Raw genomic sequence first — 24,108 nt, 5'->3', positions numbered from 1 at the left:
TTAAGTAGGAGTTAGTTTTTAAATTTAATTTAGTTAAAACATGAAATGTTGCACATTTGTGTGTAACTGTATATATATGTATGTAAACATGTGAACCATGAAGTGCATATTGATATCAGAGGACAAATTTGCATAGTCAGTTCTCACTTTCCATGGGTTTAACATGGGTTGTGGTTTTGAACTCAGGTCATCAGGATCTTGCAGCAAGTACCATCTTGTTGGCCTGAATTGGGTTGAATGAAGCCCCAGAAGTTAATTCTTCCCTAACTGTGATATTGAGATAACTCACATGCCTCTGCCATAGGGTCTAATAATATTTATTAAGTAATAAACTGGGAAAAGCTGGGTTTTGGGTTGCTTACAACTATATCATAGAAGAAAAATGCCAACTGCTAACTGAGAAATTGATAAGTACGAGTAGTACGGAGCTATTACTCAGGCTGACCTCCTTCTTTGCTGAGTTATAAGTTAATTGAGAATTTGTGAAGTGACATGTGAATGATTGATACACAAGAGTTTCATTTTTAGAAGTTCAACTGAAGATAACTTTTATTTGTCTTGTAATTCGCAGGGAGAATGATGAATCAGTGAAAGAAGAAAAATCTGATTTAAAAGAAAAGTCTACAGGAAATAAGAAGGCCAATCGATTTCATCCTTATTCAAAAGATAAGACTTCGGGCACTGGAGAAAAGAAAGGTCCAAACCGGAACCGAGTGTTCATTAGCAACATCCCCTATGACATGAAATGGCAGGCTATTAAAGACTTGATGAGAGAAAAAGGTAACAGTTTCTGCAGTAACTCACTGTTGTAATGCCATATAGGAGGGGGAGGAAATAAGCAAACTTTTTATTCCTCTTAGCCACACAGACTCAAAAAAAAAAAGACTTTTCTTTCTTGACATGTGAATTAATCTTTTCTTTTTCTTCCACTTGGCAATTTCATTACAAGGAAGTATGGCTAAATGAAGTATTTTTCTTTTTGCCATTTTAGTGGGATAGTGAAGCCAGCATCTGCATGCCACCAAGAATTTTGTTAAAGTGATTGCTTTGTCTAGTTGAAGTTTTTATAGATTTTAAAGGACTGTTGCATTAGTTAAGCAATGAATCTAGCTTGTTAATGTATGTATAATAAGGTCGATTTTTTTTTTCCCCCAAAGATGTTTTTGGTGGAGTCTGGAATCTGGCTGTGGAATTCATTTTGTTTGCATTGTCACGACTGCCATGATGCTGTCTTTGCAGTTCTGTACTAAATTTGTGTTACTGCTGCTGCAGTTTTGTTTTCAGAATAACCTGAAAACCTTCATCTTATGCACATGGTTGGTTTTGGGGGAAAACAATTTCAATACTTGATCTTGTAAAAGTTAGTTCTGTTATCTCTTGAAAAATTTGAGGTTCAACAGTCCTGCAAACTATGTACTTGGCTTTGAGGGTGATCTTCTCTAATAATTTTTTTTAATTGCATTGGTGTATCTGTTGTAAGGTGACAACTATTTGACTGGTTTTATTCACTGACTTTATTTAGAAGTGTGTGGCTTGCTGTGAAGCATGACTTGTAAATTTAGTTTACTGATGGCAAACATGATTGAAGACATTCAGGTAGGAAGTCACCTTAAAACAGCTGTTGTGTGTAGGCTGACCAATGTTGTTAATATGACAGGCTGAGAGATCATTTGTATGTATATGTGCATTTGTTCACCAACCACATCATGCTGGCCAAATATGATCTGCAGTATGAATTGGGTTAATACGGTTGTTAGCTTTTTTTAGAGAATGTGGATGATGTAATTTCTGAAAATTAGTTAAATTTCTATAGCTATTGATAGGAGGTATGTTGATCTGGTCCTGATTGCTGGTGAATAATAGGTGCTTTTCTGTAGAGTTGTGCACAGGTGTGCAGTAAAGCAAGATACTGGTGTTTAAATGTATTGTTTCTTGGTATCTTCCTTTTGTATGTCTTATGTAGTTGGTGAGGTTACATACGTGGAGCTCTTTAAGGATGCGGAAGGAAAATCAAGGGTAAGTGCTGTGGGCCATCATCTGCTTGAGGCTTAAAAGTTCCTCAGCAGTTTACTTTTGTATAATACTCTATCAGACTTTTGGAAACTTAAGTTTCATTTTGTTTTACTTTAAGATTTGAGGTTTTTATACTAGCAAGTCTGACATGCCAACCAAACCAGCTTCCTGAAAGGGATGATGGGTTTTGCAAATATTCATAAAGGGCATTCATTTTTCTAATGCTTTAAGGTATGCTTTTTCTTAGCTAATAAAATTTAATATAGTTTTTCTTGTTGTATTTTGATGTCTTCAGGGATATTTTAAAAGTCACTGAATTGTTAATATTCCCAAGAGTTTCATGAGAGGCCTGTGGCTTAAAGGTGTTAATTTAGAATATAATTTTGAAACTTTTATTGAAAAGCTTAATTTGGTAGCCTTCAGGACCATGTAAGGCAGTGCTCTGACCATTTGGTATGAATGATGTCTATGACTAAGTTGACCTAGAAGGCTGATGATAGATTTTGATTTAGCAGCATGTGTATATCGAAGAATATAATGGAAAGCTTTTAATAGCGTCTCATCATATTCATAAAATGGTTGGGTACATGAGAAATATAAACTTTGTCATCACATTCAAGTGGCACTTTGAATAATAATCACAGGAATTATTAAAAAAATAATTCTGTAAGTTTCCTTAGCATGGGTAATTTGTTTTACATGCTTCCAACTAGATGCTTCTAAATTGTCTTCAGCCAGTTTTAATCCAGTAGATATCTTTATTAAACATAAAATTCATGGGGGCTGCCGAGAATGCTCATCAGTTAAAGAGTATTGACTGTTCTTCAAGAGGACCTGGACTCAATTTCTAGCACCACATGGCAGCTCACAACCCTCTGAAACTCAAGTTCCCGGGGATCTGACACCCTCTTCTGACCTCTGTTGTTACTAGATCCACACATTGTGTATAACCATACATGCAGGCAAAACATCCATACACTTAAAATAACATTAAAAAAAACATGTTTATTTGCTATTTTAGTTAGATTTAAAAAGAATATTGTACATACTACATCTTTGAAATACTGTATAAGAACATGTATATTGAAGTCTTCTGTTTCTTCCTTTATTTACTGTTGACTGAATTTGTACAGTGGTACTAGTTTTAATTTTAAGAAAAGTCACTTGAAAGTAAGAATGTACTCCAAGCTTGTAAAATATTAGATGGATTTAAAAATTTGTAGAAAATGCATGGTCACTTGCCTGTTACATTCTGGAGGTGTAAAAGAAAAGGAGAACGTGTTCTTGATTACTTTTGATGATTTAAATATTAGAGTCTTCCAATAACTTCAACTACTGACCTAAAATGTTTCTTTTTCTTTTGCATATATTGACAATCTACCGGATATAGGGCTGTGGGTAAGAATATTTTTAAGTATCTTAAGTCAAATTAATCTTGTGATTAGAAATAACTCTTTGTACATAAGCATTTCTTATATATTTTTCCCTATTAAGTGTGGTTGAATTCAAAGATGAAGAATTTGTAAAGAAAGCACTAGAAACCATGAATAAATATGACCTCAGTGGAAGACCTCTGAATATTAAAGAGGTAAGTTGGGGTTTTTTTTTTTTTGGTTTTTTTTTTTGGAATTTAAATATTATATGAGCATGCTTCCTTTCACTTTATTTTTTCTCATTTAGTTGTCTGACAATTTGTTTTTTAAGGATAGATGTTTATCAAAGAATTGTGGCTAGTGATAATTGTGCTTATAGATAATTTGCTATTGATCTTTAAGTTATTCTTTATATTTAATTGATGTTATGTTATAGCTAGATAGGGGTCCCCAATTTAAAACAAAAAATGAGGACCCATAAATTTAAAGATGAAAAACTTAAGGTGAAGACTTTACTATAAACATTTTCAGTTTTTAGACTGCTGTTTAATTTGAAAATTCAGTAGATATTATAGTTGATTACTGGCTGCTGGATAATACACTGAGCTTGTGGATTTGAATAAGATTCGTATTCATCTTTAAAAAAATTAATTTAGATTATGTAAGATTAGAGTTTAAGAAGCATAATTTACTGAGATGTGTAAATAGAATTTAGAGTAATCTACAATGGGAATTTTCTCTTTGTATAGAATTGTGATATTATAAATAGATTGACAAGTGATCAGAAGGTACTTTACAAGATACTACTTATAGGAGTAATTGGTCTTGGTAATAATTAGCTTGAATAACATAATTTCATGAGGTCTTATTTTATGTTGCTAATTTTACCATAGACCCATTTGTACACATATCCTTACTAAATCTGTATTGAAAGACAGCAGGTGGTAGTGGTACATGCCTTTAATCCTAGCACTTCATAGGCAGAGGCAGGCAGATCTCTGAGTTTGAGGCAAGCCTGGTCTACAGAGTGAGTTCCAGGGCAGCCAGGACTACCCAGAAAAACTCTTGTCTTGAAAAACTGAAATAAAGGAAGAAAGAAATAGGCAATGTTATTTTGAGTCTTTGAAATGTTGTGCTAATACTGGTGCTATTCCTTGATTGACATTTAACAGGAGAACAGTGATTTTGAGTTTGAGCTTATCCTTTTATAGCCAGGTGACACAGGGCATGTGGCCTCTCTTCTCTAGTCTTTACTACTTACAATACCATTGATCATACTTGCTGTGACTTTTATGAAGATCAAGTGTTATAACTCATTCTCTGTCACTAGACTAGCCGAATGACCCAGGCAAAGCAAATTACTTAACCTTGGTTAAGTTTCCTTATCACTGAGATAGGAGAAATTTACTAGTGTCTTTCTGGTAGTGTTGTAAAGACTCAAAGTGTTAACCAGTGTTTCCTAGTTACTATGCTTGTGATAATATTATGTAAAGCTGTTAGCACCGTGCTTAAAATAGTCTAACTATATTGTGCATGTAAGCTGTAACAACGATTCCTGTTAGTGATTGTTGATATCTTGTTCTTTAGTGTGGTGATAGCTTGAATGGCTTGGTACCAAAATATTCATGTGTCCTACATTCTTTACTGGAATAAACTTCTAAATTCCTTGAATTCTGTTTGATCCTAGGATTATAGTTATCTAAAAATTGTTGACAGAGACCTGGAGATTGGGTAGGGAGTGTTTAAGGTTTGTGCTTTAACTAGTCATTTATTTGGTGCTTTTATGAATAAGCCAGGGCTAAGACTTTGGAAATGTGCTGGCATCCTAAATAATTTGTTCCAATTTGTAATCTAACAACTTAATGATCATAATTTGCTATTTTACGATCCTGCTTCTCTTCAGAGGAAACAAGTATTATAAAAGCTCCATGGAGACAATATAGACATCAAACATACTGTGTTTAGAGTATCTTTTGTTTTTGATTGACAAAGGCTTAGGTCATGTGATTGTGTTCCTTTAAATTGCAGCATATTGTAGAGCCCAGATCTATTGTGGAGACCCTAGAATGAAGTCATAGGAAGCTTCTATTTTTAGCTATTTTAGAAGGAAAAAAAAGGTCAAATTTAACTTTTCTAAATAATGAAGGATTTATTTAACTTTTAGGCAAAATGTTCAGTAAAGGCAGTCATTTTCCTGGGGATATCGGATTTACAAATCAGTGACTGATAAAACTGCTGAGTACTGCTTGTCTGGTAATCAAATGAAGGTGTATTTGTAGAATTCCTTAACAGGTCTTTAGAATTCTATCCAATTGCATGAAGATCAGTAGGAATTGTACGTGTATTACTAGGTCCACTAATAGCATTAACAATGATTGGCAGACTGGACAACAAGGGGAAAAGAAGAATAAAAACTAAGATCATACGTGATTTGTTTATGTGTGTATAATGTATATTATATAGTGCTTATGTGTGACAAAACAAATATATTACTGTTAATACAAACAACCTATGTATTTTAATAGTTGAAGGAGCTTTCTCTTTTTAAATCTTCCTGTGTAGGTAAGCACTATTCTCAATTTTTTTTTGTACAAGGTTTTCAATTCTCAAACCTGAAATATTTATGACTACCTTAATTTCTTTTCTTGTCACTGTAGTAAAATACTAGAATAAAATCAAGTTAAGGGAGTGTTTATTTTGGTTCTCACTTTGATGTGTGGTCTATCATTGTGGGGAATTGAAGGCAGCAGGAGCCTGCAGTAATTGAATCCATTATCAGGAAGCAGAGAGATAGGAATGCATGCTCAGCTCATGTCCTTCATTTTATGCATCCCAGGGTCCAGTACAAGGAATGGTCCTGCTCACAATTAAAAGTAGTTGTAATTAATGTGATCAGGGTTATTCCCCACAAGCATGCCCAGAAATCATTTCTTTTCCAGGTGATTCTAGATTCCACCAAGTGACAGAATGAGCACTAACCATCCAATTTATTAACTTAAAAGTCGTACAGTAATTCTTTGGTAACAATAACACACTGGAGTCCAGCATACTTTTATTTTTCCATTCATTCTTTTTCCTTTCCTTTTGTCCTTCCAGCTATGCTGGAGAATTTATTGAAGCCATTCTTCCTTATTTTACTTTACTTTTTATTGTTTGTTTTTTTTGAGACAGAGTTTCTCTGTGTTGCTTTGGCTGCTCTGGAATTCACTCTGTAGACCAGGCTGGCCTTGAACTCCTAGAGACCCACATGCTTGTGCCTCCTGAGTGCTGGGATTAAAGGCTACTTTATTATTCATTTTTAATCAGTATTTACAGACTAGCAAGAGCAGGGAAGTTTTTGATACAATGTTTTTATTTGAGAATTTCATATAATGTGTTTTGATCATTTTTACCCTCTCCAGCTCTTCCCAGATCCACTCCTACCTCCCTGATCTACCAAATTTCTTTGTGTCCCTTCCAAATAGTTTTTAAAACCTGAATCCATTTTGAGCTACCCATATTCTCTGCACGTCTGTGTGCGTGCGTGCGTGCCGGTGGTGGTGGCGGTGGCGGTGGTGGGATCCACTATGGCATGACTGACCTGCCAAGGATGTACCTTTAAAGAAAACTGACTTTCTTCCCAGAAGCTGTCAACTGCCAGTAGATCCCTCATGGGTATGAACTCTAGAGTCCCATTAATTTTGTTTTACAATTTTGGCTGGACTGATCTCATGCAGCAAACACAAGTGCTGTGAGTTCATGAAAGAGAAAGTATAATTTTTGGCATAATAATTTGTATGTAGATGATAGTCCTCTCATTTTATATAGTCTTATGTGTGTTTTGTTGTTGACCTTTTACTACTGAGTGGAATGAGTGGGTGAAACATGTTTGTACTTGCCTTTTTAGTTTTTATAAAGGATAATCCTTTTAAAAGTTAGTGAACCCAAAAATAATTGCTATAATTCTTTACTTGAATACTTGGCCTTCTGTTGTATCTCCCCTTTTCCCATCACAGACCCTTTTCATTGTTGAGGAAGCTAAGAGTTTATAAAATGGATTATTGTATTCTGTTCAGGAGTGATGTCAGCCAGTGATGATAAACTTCCTCTAACTCAGTATCTCTGAGTGTACAGTGAAAGGCTGTGAATGAGTCTGAATGTGATATTCCTTTGGCTGTCTAGTGGTGAGCACTCACCCTCACTGTCTTGTAAGAAGAAGAGCGGCACAGTAGTGTTGTGCTATTCTTAGTAAGGACATTTATATGTGGGCCACACACTTCTACATCAGTGTAAGAGCAAAGCAAAACCAATTTCAAGTTTCTATGTGGCTTCAGCGACTGCAAAAAGGTACTTAGTTTCCAGCTTTCGAGTCTGAAAATCTTTTGTCTATCCACAGGTTTTTATGGGACTTACTTCCTGGATGAAGGATAAACAAAGATAAACAAAAACCAAAATAAGCAAAATCTTACCACAGATGTCAATACTTTGGTCCAGATGGGTTAGCTGCTGTTAAGTTTAAGCCACTTGAATTGTATATATTCACTGATGTATTTGCTGGCAGTTAACACTGAGTGTGCATTACAGGATCCTGATGGAGAAAATGCTCGCCGGGCCCTGCAGAGAACAGGAACATCATTTCAAGGATCACATGCTTCTGATGTGGGATCTGGGTTGGTGAATTTGCCACCTTCCATTCTCAATAACCCAAACATTCCTCCTGAGGTTATCAGCAATTTGCAGGCTGGTAGACTTGGTTCCACAATTTTTGTTGCTAATGTAAGTTTAGGCTTTAGTTTAAGCTTTTGTTGCTCCCATACTTAACTCTCATTATTTTGTTAGATATATGCTGATAGGTTTGTAGCTCCTCCTTTTTATTTTTAACTTAGTAAATAAAGACATAATTATTCTAAACTCAAACCCAATTTATGTATGTAGTCTGAAGTTAGACTCTAAAATATAACTAGTTAGCATTTTAGGACAGAACTGTGGAATTCTTAGATACTGAACTGTTTTTGAAGTCAATTGTATGTATTTTTATTCATCTTGGTAGTTGAATTTCATTCTTGTAGTCTTGGTGTTTTAAGTGCATATTGTGGTTGGTTTCCCATTTGTTTTGTGCTCTTGAAAGTTAGTGAAATGGACATTTTTCTAAAACCTGAATTTTCCTTAATCAAAATAGATGCCTAAGTTTCACATGTACACAACAAAATTAATGAATTAAATGGTGATTTGGGGAATTTGAATGAAGGTAGATATAACTGAACTGATTTTAAGCAAGACCTTTTTTAATTGTACATCACTGGCATTTTTTTTTTAACAAGAATTACAGTTTATAGTTTTAGGAGTTTGGGAAAGATGGTTTTGTATTCAGAAGTTGGGAGGAGCATTTGTTAAGAATGTAACGTATACAATGTTTATGTTAAGCTCGATTTCAAAGTTGGTTGGAAGAAGCTGAAGGAAGTGTTCAGCATAGCTGGCACTGTAAAGCGGGCGGATATTAAAGAAGACAAGGATGGCAAGAGCAGAGGCATGGGCACTGTCACTTTTGAGCAAGCAATTGAAGCAGTCCAAGCCATTTGTATCCTGATTTGTATTTTAGCATTAAATGAAGTTGGTGAGGCTTAATACCTTTGTATGCTTCTTGTTTATGTTACGTGATATTGTCTAGCCAAGAAATTAGGCTTTTGTCTACAGCACTAAGACTTGTTCTTTGTCAAGTCTAAAGTCACTCTTCACACTTGAATTAGCCATGTTTTCCAGGACTGGTAGGAATTTGTTTTCTGCTCTTCCAGCTGCAGCAAAATGTGTGTATACATACTTTGACACTTACCCCATTGCATGCCAGTGCAGTTGCTTTTGATGTAACCTACTTAATTTTGGTTAATTAAGTTACAAATCAAAGGCAGAGACTAGTATGAGTAAAGTTTAATGATAAAATAGTAGAAAAAGTTTCAGACTTTAAATATGATAATTTGTCTGCAAGTATAGTTTTACAGTCATCTAAACTGGCTTTCCTTGACTGACTCGACAGCCATGTTCAATGGGCAGTTTTTATTTGATAGACCTATGCATGTGAAAATGGTGAGTTCCTACTTCTCATCTCAGCCTTTACTTGTTCAGACCTGTTCCTAGCACAACAGTTCTTGTTAGCTGTTTTTTTTAACTATAATAAACTTTTTGTTTTTGTAATTAGGATGACAAATCTGTCCCTCATGAAGACTACCGTTCACATGATAGTAAGACATCACAATTACCACGTAAGTAGGAGCTGTTGTTAGAAAACAGCTGAAGTTTTTTGCTTGTTTTGCATTATGTACAAAGCAGAAGTCTAGTTTTTTTTTTTTTTACTACATTGAAATCACTCTCCTTATACTGTGAGATTAGTTTGGAATTTTAGACAGTTTGCTGCTTCTATTAGGTATAGACTGAAAAGATGAATATGGAACTTTTAAAAATTTGTTTATTTTTGACCTTCTAGTTAGTGAGTACTAATATATTTGATGAGTGCATATACAAGATGGGGGTATGGCCGGGCATTGGTGTTGTATGCCTTTAATCCCAGCACTAAGGAGGCAGAGGCAGGCAGATCTCTGTGAGTTTGAGGCCAGCCTGGTCTATAGAGCAAGTATCAGTATAGGCTCCAAAACTACACAGAGAAGTCTTGTAAAAAAAGGGGGGGGAACCCTGTAATTTAAAATAGCTTCAGACTACTATATCAGTTATTATGAGGTTGGGTTTAATAATAAATTACAACCATTTTTCCATGTTTAAAATTCATTCCAAATACTTTTATTAGTGATCCATAATCATTTTTGCTATTCTGTGTATTATATGATTTAACCTTTATTTCTTTAATAACCAAGAAGTATGATATAGTCTTTTGAAAATATTTTGCATTCAGAGAGAGTGAACATTTTCTGGACCTAATAGCCAAGTTAATAATACCCCTTGAGACTGTTAAAGACTGTATTTAACCTGCTGTCCTACTGTGTACGCAGTCTAAGTTTAACCTGTCTTTAAGAGAACAGTGTAATAACCAACCTCACTATGCGTTGGATCTTCCATGCAATCAGCTTGTACAACCTATCCTACTTTAAGTATATATATATATATATATATATATATATATATATATATATATATTGTTTTGGAGGCTGTCCTGGAACTCGCTCTGTAGACCAGGCTGACATCAAACTCACAGAGATCTGCTGCCTCTGCCTCCCGAGTGCTGAATATTAAGTTTTGTACTCTTCCATGTCCTTGATCCAGAATAATATGTGTGTGTATATTGTAATCATTTACTGAAAATGGTCAGCAGCTGTTAGGTTGAAAGCAACCTTAAAACAGATATCCACCATAAATGTTGGAAGCAACATAGAATATTACTTGATAATGTCTGTTTGCCATGTTGTTTACTATTCTGGGTCAGTTAAGTCTCTTCCCTTGTAAAAAGTTCTGAAGAGCCTTTTTACCCCATCTCCATGCATGCTTTCTGTGTTGGTGATGAATACAGGACACAGCTCTGTGTTAAAGATAGGCAGACATAGGGACAGTCAGAGATAAAAATAGTATTCAGGTATTCAGGCAGTCACAGACACATGCAACAGACACACTGTAGATAGTCCAGTAACTACATACTATAGACAGATGAAGATACAGAAACAAGTGGAGAATTCAAATTTTGGCTCACTCTTGGTCAGATTGATTCAAGAGGAAGTCTGTATTTTCATTCCTTAATGTGACATTGATACATTTTGGTGCCTCTGAGATTATCTTAAATATCTTAGCCAACATAATAAATTATAAGTTTTTGTATAAAAATATTGGCTGTTTTTCATTATTTTCTTTGGATGTCCCAAGTCATGTCTGGTGGCACAGACCTGTCATCCTTAAGAGGCTAAGGCAGGATAATCTAAAGTTTTAGTTCAAGGTCTGCCTCACCTGTAGAGTGAGTTCTAAGCCAGCCTGGACCACTTAGTGAGACCTGGAGATAGATTCAGTGTAGAGCTCTTACCTACCATCTGTAAGTCCCTGGGTGGTGTAAGCCTTAGCACCACAAACAAGGTGTCAGTTACCTGGGCAGGGCCACCATTGTTCATGAGTTCAACTGCAGTTTCCTCTATTAGCAGTAAATTTTAGTGCTTAATATCTGTATAAGATCAAAATGGCGGGAATCTCAGCCTGGGTGATTGATGAAGGAGCACATGAAATCCCACCCCAGCTTAGTAACTATTGATTGCTGGGGAAGAGAGACTTGGTTTTCTTCAGGAATTCAGTGCCTGAGGAAATTCCCAATCTTCAGTGGCTGCCCCTACACTCATGCACATATTATACAAAATGAACTCAGTAGGTTAAAACAGCAACAAGAAAGTATATATGAAGTTGGGAAGAAAAAGTGATGGGGATGGTTATGTGGGAGTTGGGAAGGGTTGGGGCAGTGATTTGATCAAAGCACATTTATATGCATATATGAACTTCTCAAATTAAAATCTGTCCTATTCATTTTAAAGTAATTTGTATTTTCATATTTTCTTTTCTTTTGAGATGTGTATGAGGTGATGGGCTTGGTAGATTTCTTAAGATGATTTTTAAACTCTTCTACTTTTTTCCTTTTTTCTTCATCAAATTTTATTACAAGTTGGCAAGTGAGAATTTCTCATTTCTCATGACTCTAATGTTAAGATTTTCTTTTTTATAATATTTTGAGATTAATGTAATTACTGTGACATCAGAAAGGACAAGGTGGTGCTTGTACCTGTGAGCATTGCTGTGCTATTGCTCCAAGTGCGGCACAGTTAGGCATAGGAACACATTTACTTCGTATTGATCTGTGCAGTTTAAAATAGCATGTGCCTGTACTCTGATTTCAACAGCTAAACAGAATGTAAGTCTTTCTGAGCTTCAAGCCCTAATTGCTACCTTACATTCTCACTGAAAAAGATACTCCAATGTCATAAACAGCCATCCAGATTTTAGTTTTGCTGTCAGTAAGCTGTCATCAGTCAACTTAATACTCCCTCTCTTCCTCCCTACATCATTCATTAGCTAGTGTAAAAGTGGATTTTATTAAGTCATTTTCATATTATCTCATTGTTTCCCTTTGTCTTCTCTCACTCTTCCTCATCCTCTTGCTGGCTCTCTTTCTCCCCAGAAAGCCTGCCTTCTTTCTTGCTACACATGTATATGCTGTTTGTATGGAGAATTAAATCTATATTCTACATATGAGAAAAGACATACAATATTTTGTCTTTCTCACCCCCATTACTTTTTAGTCCTCTTCCTCTTCCTTTATAGCCATCTTCCATTTCATGTCACACATTTATGTTTAAAATCTTCATGAAAGAAAATGTGATATTTGTTCAAGTCTAGTTTATTTCACATGATAATCTCTGGTTCCTTTATCCTGAAAATAATTTTATTCTTCTCTGTGGATGAGTAAAACTTCATTGTGTGTATGTACCATACTTTTCCATTTCAAAAAAGTCTTCATACTTTGTCTATAGCACTATAATAGAGCTTAAACAGATGGAAAAGAAAATTTTCATTTTGGTTATAGATCTCCACCCCTAAAAATATTTGTTTTTTTTTTTTTTTTAAACCGTCCTTTTATTCTACCTGGACTAATGTAATGCAACCAATAGGCTTAGTGACTATTCATGTCTGCTTCCTTTTGTATTAATGGTCAGTGGCATTACAAGAAAGCCTAACTTCCATAATCACTGCCTCAAGGAAATAATACATGCCAGACTCTGGGAATGCAGAACTAGTTAAAGTAGAATCCACAGACTGACCTTGAAAACTAGGAAATAGCTTTATAACCTCTTTCCTAGCTGATATGTCCTTTTCCTACATTTTGTCCCCCTTCATTACCTAATCATACCACTCTTGGTTTTCTTTCTGCAGTTTTCCCCTTGGCCCAGCCTCCACCTGTTTACTTTAGCCATGTACATATATAATGGGCTGGGCTTTGCAAATGAGGAAGAAACATGCCTGATTTTTCTGAGTTGGCTCATCTCATTTCATTTGCTATTATACTTTACAGGTCCACCACTTTTTTTTCTCCAGATTTCATTTTTCTTCACAGCTGAATAAATCTCCTTTGTGAATATTAGCATGTTTTTATTATCTCTTCATCTTTTGGTGGATATTTAGACTGGCTTCTTTTTTTTTAAATTTTTCCTCCATGGTAAATAGAGCAGTAATGGACATGGATGTGCAAGGATTTGAAGTTCTTTGGAAATATGCTCGGGAGTGGCTATAGCTCCAGTTTTCTGAAGTTGGTTTTCAATGTATTTATTTACTTAAATAAATATATCTATCCTGAATTTAAAGATGATAATCACATAGGTAAACGGTGTTCAGGCAACTTAAGGTCTCTAAAATTCCTTATATTTGCTTAATAGATATGAGAACATTTATTTTACAAATGTAAATAAATGTTCATGATAAAGCCAGGCAATTAATATTGTTTTTTTTTCAAAGTTGTGGGTTTTTAAAAGATGTTTTATGTGTATGGGTGTTTTTGTCTGCATTAACTGTGTGCAGCGTCTATAGTGGCCAGAAGAGGGCGTCAGATCCTCAAACTGGAGTTATATATGCTTGTGAATCTGCTGTGTGGGTTCTGAGAACTGAACTTAGGTCCTCTGCAAGAGTGACAAGTGCTCTTAATCATTGAGTCATCTCTTTACCTCCATTATTATGAATTTAAAATGGATTTGGTGTTGATTGTTTGAGATAAGGGTCTTGTTATGTAGCTCTGGCTGACCCGGTTCTCTGGTCTCTGTCTTTGAGTGCTGAGAATGCTGACAAGGCTATCTCCACTGAACAAGCTCAGTCCTACATCTTCAGTAGTTGTTGACCTTTCAGTCTTACTTGTACTACTTTGAAAGTAATTCTGTTTCAGATTCTGCAATCTGGGCAAGATGCTCATTTTCAGATATGCATTACTGTGTGACTACATGAGGATGCCTGACAAATGTCTCTTTACTGCAGAGAGGGTATCAGCCATTGACTAAAGTCTTTACCCAAAGACTTCACCCAAGTCTTATTTTGTGAATTGGTGAATTGAATTGTGGTCATTTATAGAAACATGGGCAATTTATAAATAGGTATAATACCAGCAAGAAATAGTCAGGTGTGTTATGCATGCCAAGCCAATAATCAATTCCTCTGGGGTATAAGTGCTGTCTTGTGAGCTCCCTTCCTTATACAAAGAAATATTAGCAATTTTGGGAGCTTCTCCAGTGGTTAATCACAAGTGCTCTGATCTTAACATGGCAATGGTGATATCGTTACTGGAGAAGAGAGCCCATGGCAGTGTGACATGAAGTGATGTATTTCACATTTTCCCTGGGGTGCTCTGTGTGTGTGTGTGTGTGTGTGTGTGTGTGAGCGCACGCCAGAAACAGCCTTGGATATTTTTCTTCATGCAGTGTCTACTATTTTTTTGAGACGGAGTTACTCACTACCTGGAACTTGCCGAGTAAACTAGACTGGCTGGCTGTTGCGCTATTAACCTCATGAGCATTAAGATTAAAAATGTGTGCATGCTGGTATTGAAGTCAGGTCCTTGTGTTTGCAATGCAAGCTCTTTACTCAAGGAGCCATTTCCTCAGTGCCTCTTGCCAGTTTATTGGGCCTTTCATAGGACCTTCAAGTAGAACATAAGCTGAATCTACTTCATAAAATTCTGTTCTTTCATAAATGCTATTGCAGTCTTTTTATATGATGTTTTATAAATGAAAACAAGAATATCTGTTATTTGTATCCTTTTAGAGTACTGTTACAAGCATACAGCTAGTTTTAAAGGCTAGTACCAGTTAGTTTTATATGCGTCTTGGTAATGCTGTTATTTGTGATTTAGGTGGTCTTGGAGGCATTGGAATGGGACTTGGTCCAGGTGGACAACCTATTAGTGCCAGCCAGTTGAACATAAGTGGTGTAATGGGAAATTTGGGTCCAAGTGGTAAGTTTTTCTTAAAACATTTCTAAGTGTTTGCTGTTTAATAGAGCTTATATTTATTAGTTTCATTGTCTAGAGAACTTTGTTTTAGATGTGTTTAGAATGACAAAACCTTGAGAGAGCAGCTGCCATGAAAAGAGGGCAGATGCAGGTCGGGACTGTCTCTGGGTCCAGGCATGTGAAAGCTAGCTCTTGAGTGCCATGCATATTGAATTGGCTTTAAGGTAGATGAATTCTTAACATAGTGCCCTCCACATCGTAGAATGCAGGGTTTGTGGAATGGGTAGCAACATGACATAGCATAGGCGATTTAAATTTTCTATATTTGGAGGTAGCTTTGAGTTAGCTATTAACCCTCTTCTTGGATTCAACTGTCCTTAGAGACTGATTTTCCAGTTTTATTCTTTCAGGTTTGAACTTGCACCATGATTTTGCTAATGATATGTTTCTTAATATTTACTGTATTTTAAAAACTTAAAATTGTGAAAATTGACTTAAGTCATATTAAGCCCTGATGCCAATCTTAATCCTAAAAATTTTACTTAATGCTTATAATATGAAACATAATAAACATAAGTACTAATTTTAAGAAGATGAAGTATTTCTAATGAAAATGAGAAGAGTGATTCTGTTTGTTGCATCTCTTTGTAGTGTTTGTGTTAGTGTGGATAGCTGTACTGCTGTGTCTGCTGTGATAGCATGCACCATGTAGTTCATGGAAAGAAAGTTCCATTGTAGTCCTGAGAGGATGAGAGGAAGCAGCCCTGTAACTCAGAAGTATTTAGTGATGGAGATTATTTTGATCTCTTGACCTTTGAGGATTGCATTTCATGGGCTGATAATTTTGTCATAGTCTTCTTTTTGTTGAGTTGGTACAAACTTTATAAATTGTAAGGTAGTGATGGAAATCATTCTCATTCTGAGGCAAAACGTATTTTCTTGTTTATTTTAGGATATCATACCCTTCCCTTCTTAACCAGCCTGTTAACTGCTGTGTTGAGAGGGAGTCTTTGCTTTGTAGTCTTATCACTAAATCTGCTATAGTGACATCACTGTACCTGCAAGAGTGCACACTGGTTCTAGATGCTCTCCAACTGGATGTTGTGTGTGACCAGTAAACTCTTTTTTTCTTGTCCGATGTTCAGAGGCCTGTTTTGAAGACTGGTGACTAGTCAGCCACTATGACGTAGCTCTGTAAACCATCCTTCTATACCCTGCACCTGCTTCTCTAGTGTCCCGTTGTGACTAAACCAATGGTATTTATTTTGCTATAATGTCATTCGTTAGTCACAAAATAAGATTTACTGAAAGTACATACTGTGTATTTTATTTGAGGTATGGGAATTGATGGTCCGGGTTTTGGAGGAATGAATAGAATTGGAGGAGGTATGTATAAGCATTTGTTTTTGCATGTACTCATCGCCATTTTAAAGAAACTAGAAACTGTTGAGAATTCTAGAAAAAAAGTCATGGTTTATTGTTGGCTCATGTTCTAAACGCTGTTGGCAAAAGTTGAGCCTTATACACCCTTAAAGGAAGGTGATGTGCTAAGTACCTGCAAAAGGTGGAATGGAGGAGGCACTTACTGGTGACTTAACATTCCCAGAATGTACCATCTGTCTACAGAGCTACAGCTAAGTCTCAAAATGATTCTTTATTTCGTAGGAGTTGGGTTTGGTGGTCTGGAAGCAATGAATAGCATGGCAGGATTTGGTGGAGTTGGCCGAATGGGAGGTAGGTGAATGTACTCAGGGGGGTTTCTACTGTCTGTACTTTCCCTACTACTGAGACACTGACCTTTACACACATGTAGGAATAGATTCTGTAAAGGTTTCAGAAGGCACTTGGTCACTAGAGGACACTTGTAAACATGGCCGGGGGGTGGGGTGGGGGGGGTTGTGTGAGTGTATGAGGTAAGTTCACAGTGTGCCACAGGCTATTTTGTATTGATAACTTTGCTCTTTTTTTTTCTTCAGTTTAGCTTAGACATATTCCTGAATGGTTTTCTATGCACTGATGTACTTGAAGAAGGGTTAATTTGTTGCACGTCTTTTCAGAGCTATACCGTGGTGCAATGACTAGTAGCATGGAGCGAGATTTCGGACGTGGTGATATTGGAATAAATCGAGGCTTTGGCGATTCCTTTGGTAGACTTGGTAGGGCTGGTTGCATACTTTTTTTCCTTTTGCAGGTTATATTCTTAAAAGCTGTTCTTTTTGGTGAAAAATTTTTAAAAGTTGAAATTTGTATAGTTGTTACTGTAAGAAAGCACTTTAGGATTTTAATTTTATGGCTTTTACAGTATCTTAAATATTTTAGCTCTATTTCCAGAAAATTTTATAATGTTTAGTTATTTGTGAGTATAGTACCTTGGGAATTTTGAAGTGTCATTATTTAAATTAATTAGTATATTATCTTTCCATCCTTGTTTAGGCAGTGCAATGATTGGAGGGTTTGCAGGAAGAATAGGAGCTTCTAACATGGGTCCAGTAGGAACTGGAATAAGTAGGTTTAAATTTTAATAGAACTTACTGAGTAGTATTTGAGTGCTTGCAAGGAGTTTGCAAGAGTAGTTATTATAGACCAGTAATACTTTGCTCTTCTGTGTTAATGTGTCTTATCATATTTTGATAAACTTTAATGAGTTAACATTTGTTTGGTTGATGTTTGAAAATTAACTTTGTTTTGGCATTTCTCAACTAATACCAGAATGTGTATTCAGTAGCCAGTCCATGTCACAAATGGCTGTTGCTTGAATACCATCCTCATGTTTGTTTTATTTTGCACAGCAGCTACTAGCTTGTTTCATCTGTAAGCCTTAGGCCTTCTGACAGATGGAGACAAAACACCAAATTTTAGGGACTTCCTGAAGTTGAGGGATAAGGATGAAGAGATGATTATTTGCCTCTCCTCTTAGACCTTTCTAAACAAGTGTGTTGCAGCACTAGAGAATGCCAGATACCTCCCATTGGCTCCCACATAGTAAACCTCACATAATGCCTGTACTCACAGCTGAGTTTCTGATGGTATTGCTGACTTGGCTGTGCCTATGAAATCTCCATACCTTGCTCACTTCCTTTGGGTGATGAAATTTCAGGAAACAGGAAGTAAACCTACTTCCTGTAAGCATGAATCCCGAAATCCTGTCCTCTGGGTACATTTGCTTACCTTGTGCTTCTTGTTTCCTTTCTTGCTCTGCCGTTCTTCAGTATTCATTTTCCTCTCAGTAACACCCTTACCTTCCCCTTTTATCTCAGTGCTTGCATTTCTGTATTCCTGTTACACTGTGGTTAACAGAAAGCCAGCTGGGCGGTCATAGGACTTCTGTAGGGTTTTATGGAGAGATATTAATTATGAGAAAGAAGAGTTACATTTTGAGAATGAGGTAAGGATAATTAAGGGAGACCATAGTAAAGCCAGTGCAATAGAGGCGATATGAACGAGAAACTAAATTCAAGCTTTGTGTAAGGGAGAGTACTAACAGTTTTTGTTTTACCCTTTGCAAGTTCTGTGTAATACTGAGTTCCTATTGCCTATGGTTACTGAAAGTTGAATTGATAACAAAATAGAAGTTGTGTGGGAAACAGATGTGCACATACTGAGGTAAAAGGCGAGCAAGGAAAGGAATGATGTGTGGGGAGTGTGTTGTTAGAGCAACTTGTATGCTAGAGCTGTAACAGTTTGTATTCATCTCCTTAATTTGTTTTCAAGTTATATTTGTTGTTATTGCACAAATATAAGAATGTGAAAGTGGTTGATGGATTTAAATTTTTTATGTGAGATATTTTATGATTATAATTTTATAGACATATATAATTGTGACTAAAGTTTTCTTAACTAACCAAATGTATACCAAGTTATTACTTGTCTTCTGTGTGAAAATAATTTTCTGTTATAGAAATGAATTTTTCTCACTTTTTCAAAACTGATTGTTTCCTTTTTCTCTCTTATCTTTCCTTTTGCTGTTTTTTGTTTTTAAAACTTGAAACTCCCAAATCCTCCTGCCCTTCTTCACCCTGCAGGTGGCAGCATGGGCGGCATGAGCAGTGTGACTGGAGGCATGGGGATGGGACTGGACCGCATGAGCTCCAGCTTTGACAGGATGGGGCCGGGGATTGGAGCAATACTGGAAAGGAGCATCGATGTAGACCGAGGTTTTTTATCGGGTCCCATGGGAAGCGGAATGAGAGACAGATTAGGCTCCAAAGGCAACCAGATATTTGTTAGAAATGTAAGCAAATAAATGTATTTGGAAAGTTAAAATTATTTTTATATGCTTGCATATATGCATATATATGTATATATTTATATGAAGGATATTGTTAGTTTTACTACTTGCATATACATGGAAGATATAAATATATATATATATATAACATATATATGTTACTAATTTCTTTCATTCTAGTTACCTTTTGACTTGACTTGGCAGAAACTAAAAGAGAAATTCAGCCAATGTGGTAAGTATACAGATTGTATTGATATTTCTTGGGAGGAAAATTTGATTTTTAAGCTTTGGAACACTGTGTTTAGATTTGGGTCATCCCAGTTTTATTCTTGTCTGGCTGAACTTCAGGTAAGAAATAGTTTTGCTGTCTGGTGACTTAGAACAAACAACAAGCCCTAGTGCAGAGTTGACATAGCCCAACATTACTTGTAAAGAAGTTTTGTTTATTACCAGATTTTAAAGAGGTTGATATGTTGATATATTTTTCCATTAGAAGTTTTTTTTCCTCATGAGAAACATTAGTAAAAGGCATCTTTACTTCCTTTCTGGTGCATAGTTCATTGGGAGATCCATTGTGTACACTGTATTGCCTGCATGTCATAGGAACCTTGAGCTAGTAGCATAGACCGTTGATAGACACAGATACATTTTGGTGGCTCTTTTAATCCTTTGGAAACTCTTCTTGGCTATAGGGAGACTAGCTACAGACCTTAGTTCTTCCTTAGGTCTTTCTCTTACTGGCTGGTTTGTTACTTTCAAATAAAGCTTTTTTTCTGAGTCATATTCAATTTTGTTTTAAAGTATCTTAATTGGTAAAGCCTCGTTTGTGGTATGTGGCGTGTGTGTGTGTGTGTTTGTGTGTGTGAGTGAGTGTGTGTGTGTGTGTGTGTGTGTGTGTGTGTGTGTGTGTGTGATAAGAGGGAAATTGTGACTGGCACAGAACAGCAGTTTTCCTTCTGGTATATAGAATCCCAGACTAAAATCACAATACTAAGATACTGATTTAGCACATTATGCTGAAACGGGCCTGAAAGTAGTCCATTTTTTGGCCTCCTACAATTAACAGAAAACTAAGATCCACCTGCCTGCCTCTTCTCCAGAGTGCTAGGATTAAAGATGTGTGCCACTATGCCCAACATCTTTAGTAAGTTTAGTGTTTATCTGCAAAAATAACCTTTCTAGTTGAGCATGGTGGTACAGCCTATAATTTCATCTACTTGGGAGGCTGAGGCAGGGTGCCACAAGTTCAAGTCCTGCCTGGGCTAGAGTCAATTCAAAGTCAGCTTGGACAGTTTATTGAGACTGTCTCATCATAAAAATAAAATATCAAGATGGAGGACACCAGGAAAACATGGCCCATTGAATCAACTAAGCAGGACTCACATGGGAAAGGCAAGCATGGAGCCTACATGCAGCATAGTGCATTATTTGCAAGGGTGTTGGTAGCCTGTGTAGAGTTAAGTACAGACAGTGTGTAAGCAGGTGCTGTTTTGAGGTGGTAGGAGTAATACTTAATAGCCAAATCTAGGACTGTCTAAGTCTTCATTTAGAAATAGTGGCTCAATTATATAGGACTCCTATTTCCTTCCCTTCCCCTTTTGAATTAGCCGGTAGTTAAAAGGTTAATGAATTTGTTTTTTTTTTACTTCCAAATTAGGTATAAAAGCTGCTTTTTTATTTTATATTTAGTATCATACTTACATAACTCCATATCATTCCATTTTTTAACCAGGAATTTCATTGATGGCAAACAAAAGAAATTCTGGTAATACAGAACTAAATCTCAAGTATTACCTGACATGTTTGAACTGAACCATCTGTTTCCTGCCATATCGCATTATTTATAAATCTTAAAGTTTTCCCATTTTAATAGTGTTCTTTTAACCTTACACAAACAAATAATGATCTTTAGTCATAAAAGCGGGTTTGATTGTTCATTTGCTGTGTTTTGTTTTCCTGAGCCCAAGTTATCCAAGTAAATGTTCTTCCTTGCTTAGCAAGAATCTAGTGGTACTCTAGACACAATGTCTGTTAGTAAATAACTCACAGGCAGGTACCTGCTAATAAAAGCTCCAAAGGCAACATTATTGAACCCCAGTAATGTTATAACCTTATTTAGGCAGATTTTGTTATTTGTTTATAAATGTATTAATTTGACTTATTTTTAGTTCTGGTCTATGCCAGCATTTCCCTATATAATAAACCATTTCCAAAAGTAATTGCCTGGACTAAGTAAAGTGGAAAGCTTTCTTTTATTGTGTGCTAAGTAGTTCTCGCACCTGCTTTGTGACCACAGTATATCTAATCTCCTCCTGATGGCAGAGCTTAGTCCTGTACAATTGATAAAATGCCAGTAGGCCCTTTGAAGGCTTCCTCATCATGTAAAATGTTAGGCGGTTGGATTTTAATTATTTGAAGCTATTTAGAAAGAAAATACCTTAATTTGCATTTTCATAGGGTTGGAAATACAGGATTCATCTTAGTGTGACAGTGAATGCACTCAGTGGCTGAGGCAGAAGGATTGCTTCAGCTGTCCAGTAAATTATAGGCCACTCTGGGCAAGTTAGTGAGACTGTCTCAAAAAGTTAAAAAAAATTCAAACTAACCCATGTGGCTCAACATTAAAGCATTTGCCTGGTACGTGTAAGGCCCTGGACTCAGTCTCCCAAGTTCTAGAAACAACCAAGCTAGCCAACAGCTTAGGATTCTTTTCTTATTTGGGGTAGTCTGACTGTGGAAACAGGTGTGTGGGGACTGATCTCTGGAGTGTAAGAATTCAAACTGAGAAGGTTCTGGTGTCTTAGCTGAGAGGTCTTGTCAAGGGGCAGACCAGACCATTGTGAACTTAAGAGTTTGGATGACTAAGTGATGACACCCTAAACTGACAGGGCAATTGAAGAGGAAAGTGGAAAGAGAATCTTTGTCAGAAAAGATGGTTTATGCAAGAAATAGTAATGGGTTTTCAAGATTCTAGTTCAAGAAACCCCATTGTTGTTTATAACCCTATGCTGTGGAACTTAGAAAAACCTAAATTTTTAGATAAACATAGAATAAGGGAAGAACCAGCTTCAAAAGCTATAAAATTCTCTGTAGCCTTTGGAGATCACTGTAAGTGCCATGTGCCAAAGCATGCTGCCTTAATGGAGTTGCTCCTTTCTGGGTGCCAGTTCCCGACATGCTGGAGGGTTTTGGAAGTTGTACTGTTAACCACTGTACTGGTTAATTTTGTGTCAAGTTGACACAAACTAGAGTTAACTGAGGGGAAGGACTCTCAGTTGAAAAGTGCCTCCATGTAGAACATTTTCTTAATTAGTAATTGATAGGGCATGACCCAGCCCATTATTGGTGGTGCCATCTCTGAGCGGTTGGCCCTGGGTACTAGAAGCAAGGTTGGGCAAGTTGCAAGAGCAAGCCAGTAAGCAGCTCCCCTCCATGGCCTCTTGATCAGCTCTGCCTCCAGGTCCCTGCCCTGCTTGAGTTCCTGTCCTTGACCTCCTTTGATGATGAACATTGACTTGGAAATGTAAGCTGAATAAACCCTTTCCTCTCCCACTTGCTTTTGGTCTTGTATTTCATCATAGCAATAGTAGCTCTGACTAAGACAACCACTAATGTTTGTTTTATATATGTTTCAGTGTCATTCTGCGAATTTTTTTCCCACTAGAAATTAAGATTACTGGTTTTCCTTTCTGTTTTACTAGTTATGGACTAAATATTATTTCATTCTACTTTAATCATTATGTAACTTTTGTGGGGTTAGTGTGTTTTACAACTCTTAGGGATGTACTCAAGAATTTCCTGGCTTACTTTATAAGACAAGATTCTGAATCAGTCTGGCATTGTCTTTGAGTATTTAATTAGTGTTGAGAAGGTGAAGGATTTGTTATCAGCTGCTTTGAAAAGAAGTGCAATAGCAGAAACTGGATGGAAACACAAAAGTAGCCTAGGATGTTGTAGACAAGAGGTCACTCAATTCATGCTGCTAACAGGGAAACCATGTTACTTACTCATTAAGAATAGTATTCATTTCCTTCATCTGGAAAGGGCTTCTTTTGACACAGATCTGTGCCTTTTTCTTTTTGCTTTTTTTTTTGTCCCTTTGTAAAACTAAATGAGTCTGATAGACTAACACTTAGTAAGCCAGCTGCTGTAATACTCAAAGTCTCGCATGATTTGATGATAGGTGCATTCTGGGTGGGGGAAGCAGTATGTAAGTAGTTGTGCCCTTAAGTTATGGCCTGCTTGGATTGATCATCGTGCATCCCACTTGGCCTGAGCTGTAGTCTTGGGAATGTCTTTGTTTGCATGTTATTATCATTCCTCTTTGCTCTCAGAAGTACTTTGATTTAATTGGTGGATTTTAAGGCTACTTTGTATTTTGATGTTACTGATAGTACAGTAACTATAGATTTACTCGAATTAACAGTGATTCTAATTGTATAAAAGCAGTTGTCAGGTTTTGTTGTCCTTTTCAGAAGTTTCTCTGAGATTCTGAGATTCCCTTTAACATCATTGTTTTTATCTTTACTGTTTTAAATCTGCTGTGTTTTTTG

At 36.3% G+C, this 24,108-nt stretch overlaps 1 protein-coding gene across 6 annotated transcripts in view; it reads left to right on the top strand.

Moving 5' to 3' along the window:
- Positions 1–24,108, top strand: part of Myef2 (myelin expression factor 2) — a 31,753-nt gene that overhangs the window by 5,585 nt on the left and 2,060 nt on the right. Inside the window, exons 2-16 of one of the 6 annotated variants that reach the window (XM_013112328.3) lie at positions 572–780; positions 1,964–2,016; positions 3,404–3,411; positions 3,508–3,601; positions 7,950–8,141; positions 8,790–8,943; positions 9,397–9,446; positions 9,559–9,622; positions 15,229–15,330; positions 16,663–16,713; positions 16,993–17,061; positions 17,385–17,483; positions 17,761–17,832; positions 19,350–19,558; positions 19,736–19,787. In XM_013112328.3, coding sequence (XP_012967782.1) covers positions 572–780; positions 1,964–2,016; positions 3,404–3,411; positions 3,508–3,601; positions 7,950–8,141; positions 8,790–8,943; positions 9,397–9,446; positions 9,559–9,622; positions 15,229–15,330; positions 16,663–16,713; positions 16,993–17,061; positions 17,385–17,483; positions 17,761–17,832; positions 19,350–19,558; positions 19,736–19,787 — 1,478 coding nt within the window. The remainder of the gene's footprint in view (positions 1–571; positions 781–1,963; positions 2,017–3,403; positions 3,412–3,507; positions 3,602–7,949; positions 8,142–8,789; positions 8,944–9,396; positions 9,447–9,558; positions 9,623–15,228; positions 15,331–16,662; positions 16,714–16,992; positions 17,062–17,384; positions 17,484–17,760; positions 17,833–19,349; positions 19,559–19,735; positions 19,788–24,108) is intronic. The other 5 variants (XM_013112329.3, XM_005068556.4, XM_013112330.3 and 2 more) reach the window with 5 other exon arrangements.

The sequence above is a fragment of the Mesocricetus auratus genome, unplaced genomic scaffold (genome assembly GCF_017639785.1).
Source record: "Mesocricetus auratus isolate SY011 unplaced genomic scaffold, BCM_Maur_2.0 Super-Scaffold_100004, whole genome shotgun sequence".
NCBI classification, from domain to species: domain Eukaryota; kingdom Metazoa; phylum Chordata; class Mammalia; order Rodentia; family Cricetidae; genus Mesocricetus; species Mesocricetus auratus.
Note: the sequence above shows the minus strand (reverse complement) of the source record. Positions and strands in the feature narration are given on the sequence as shown.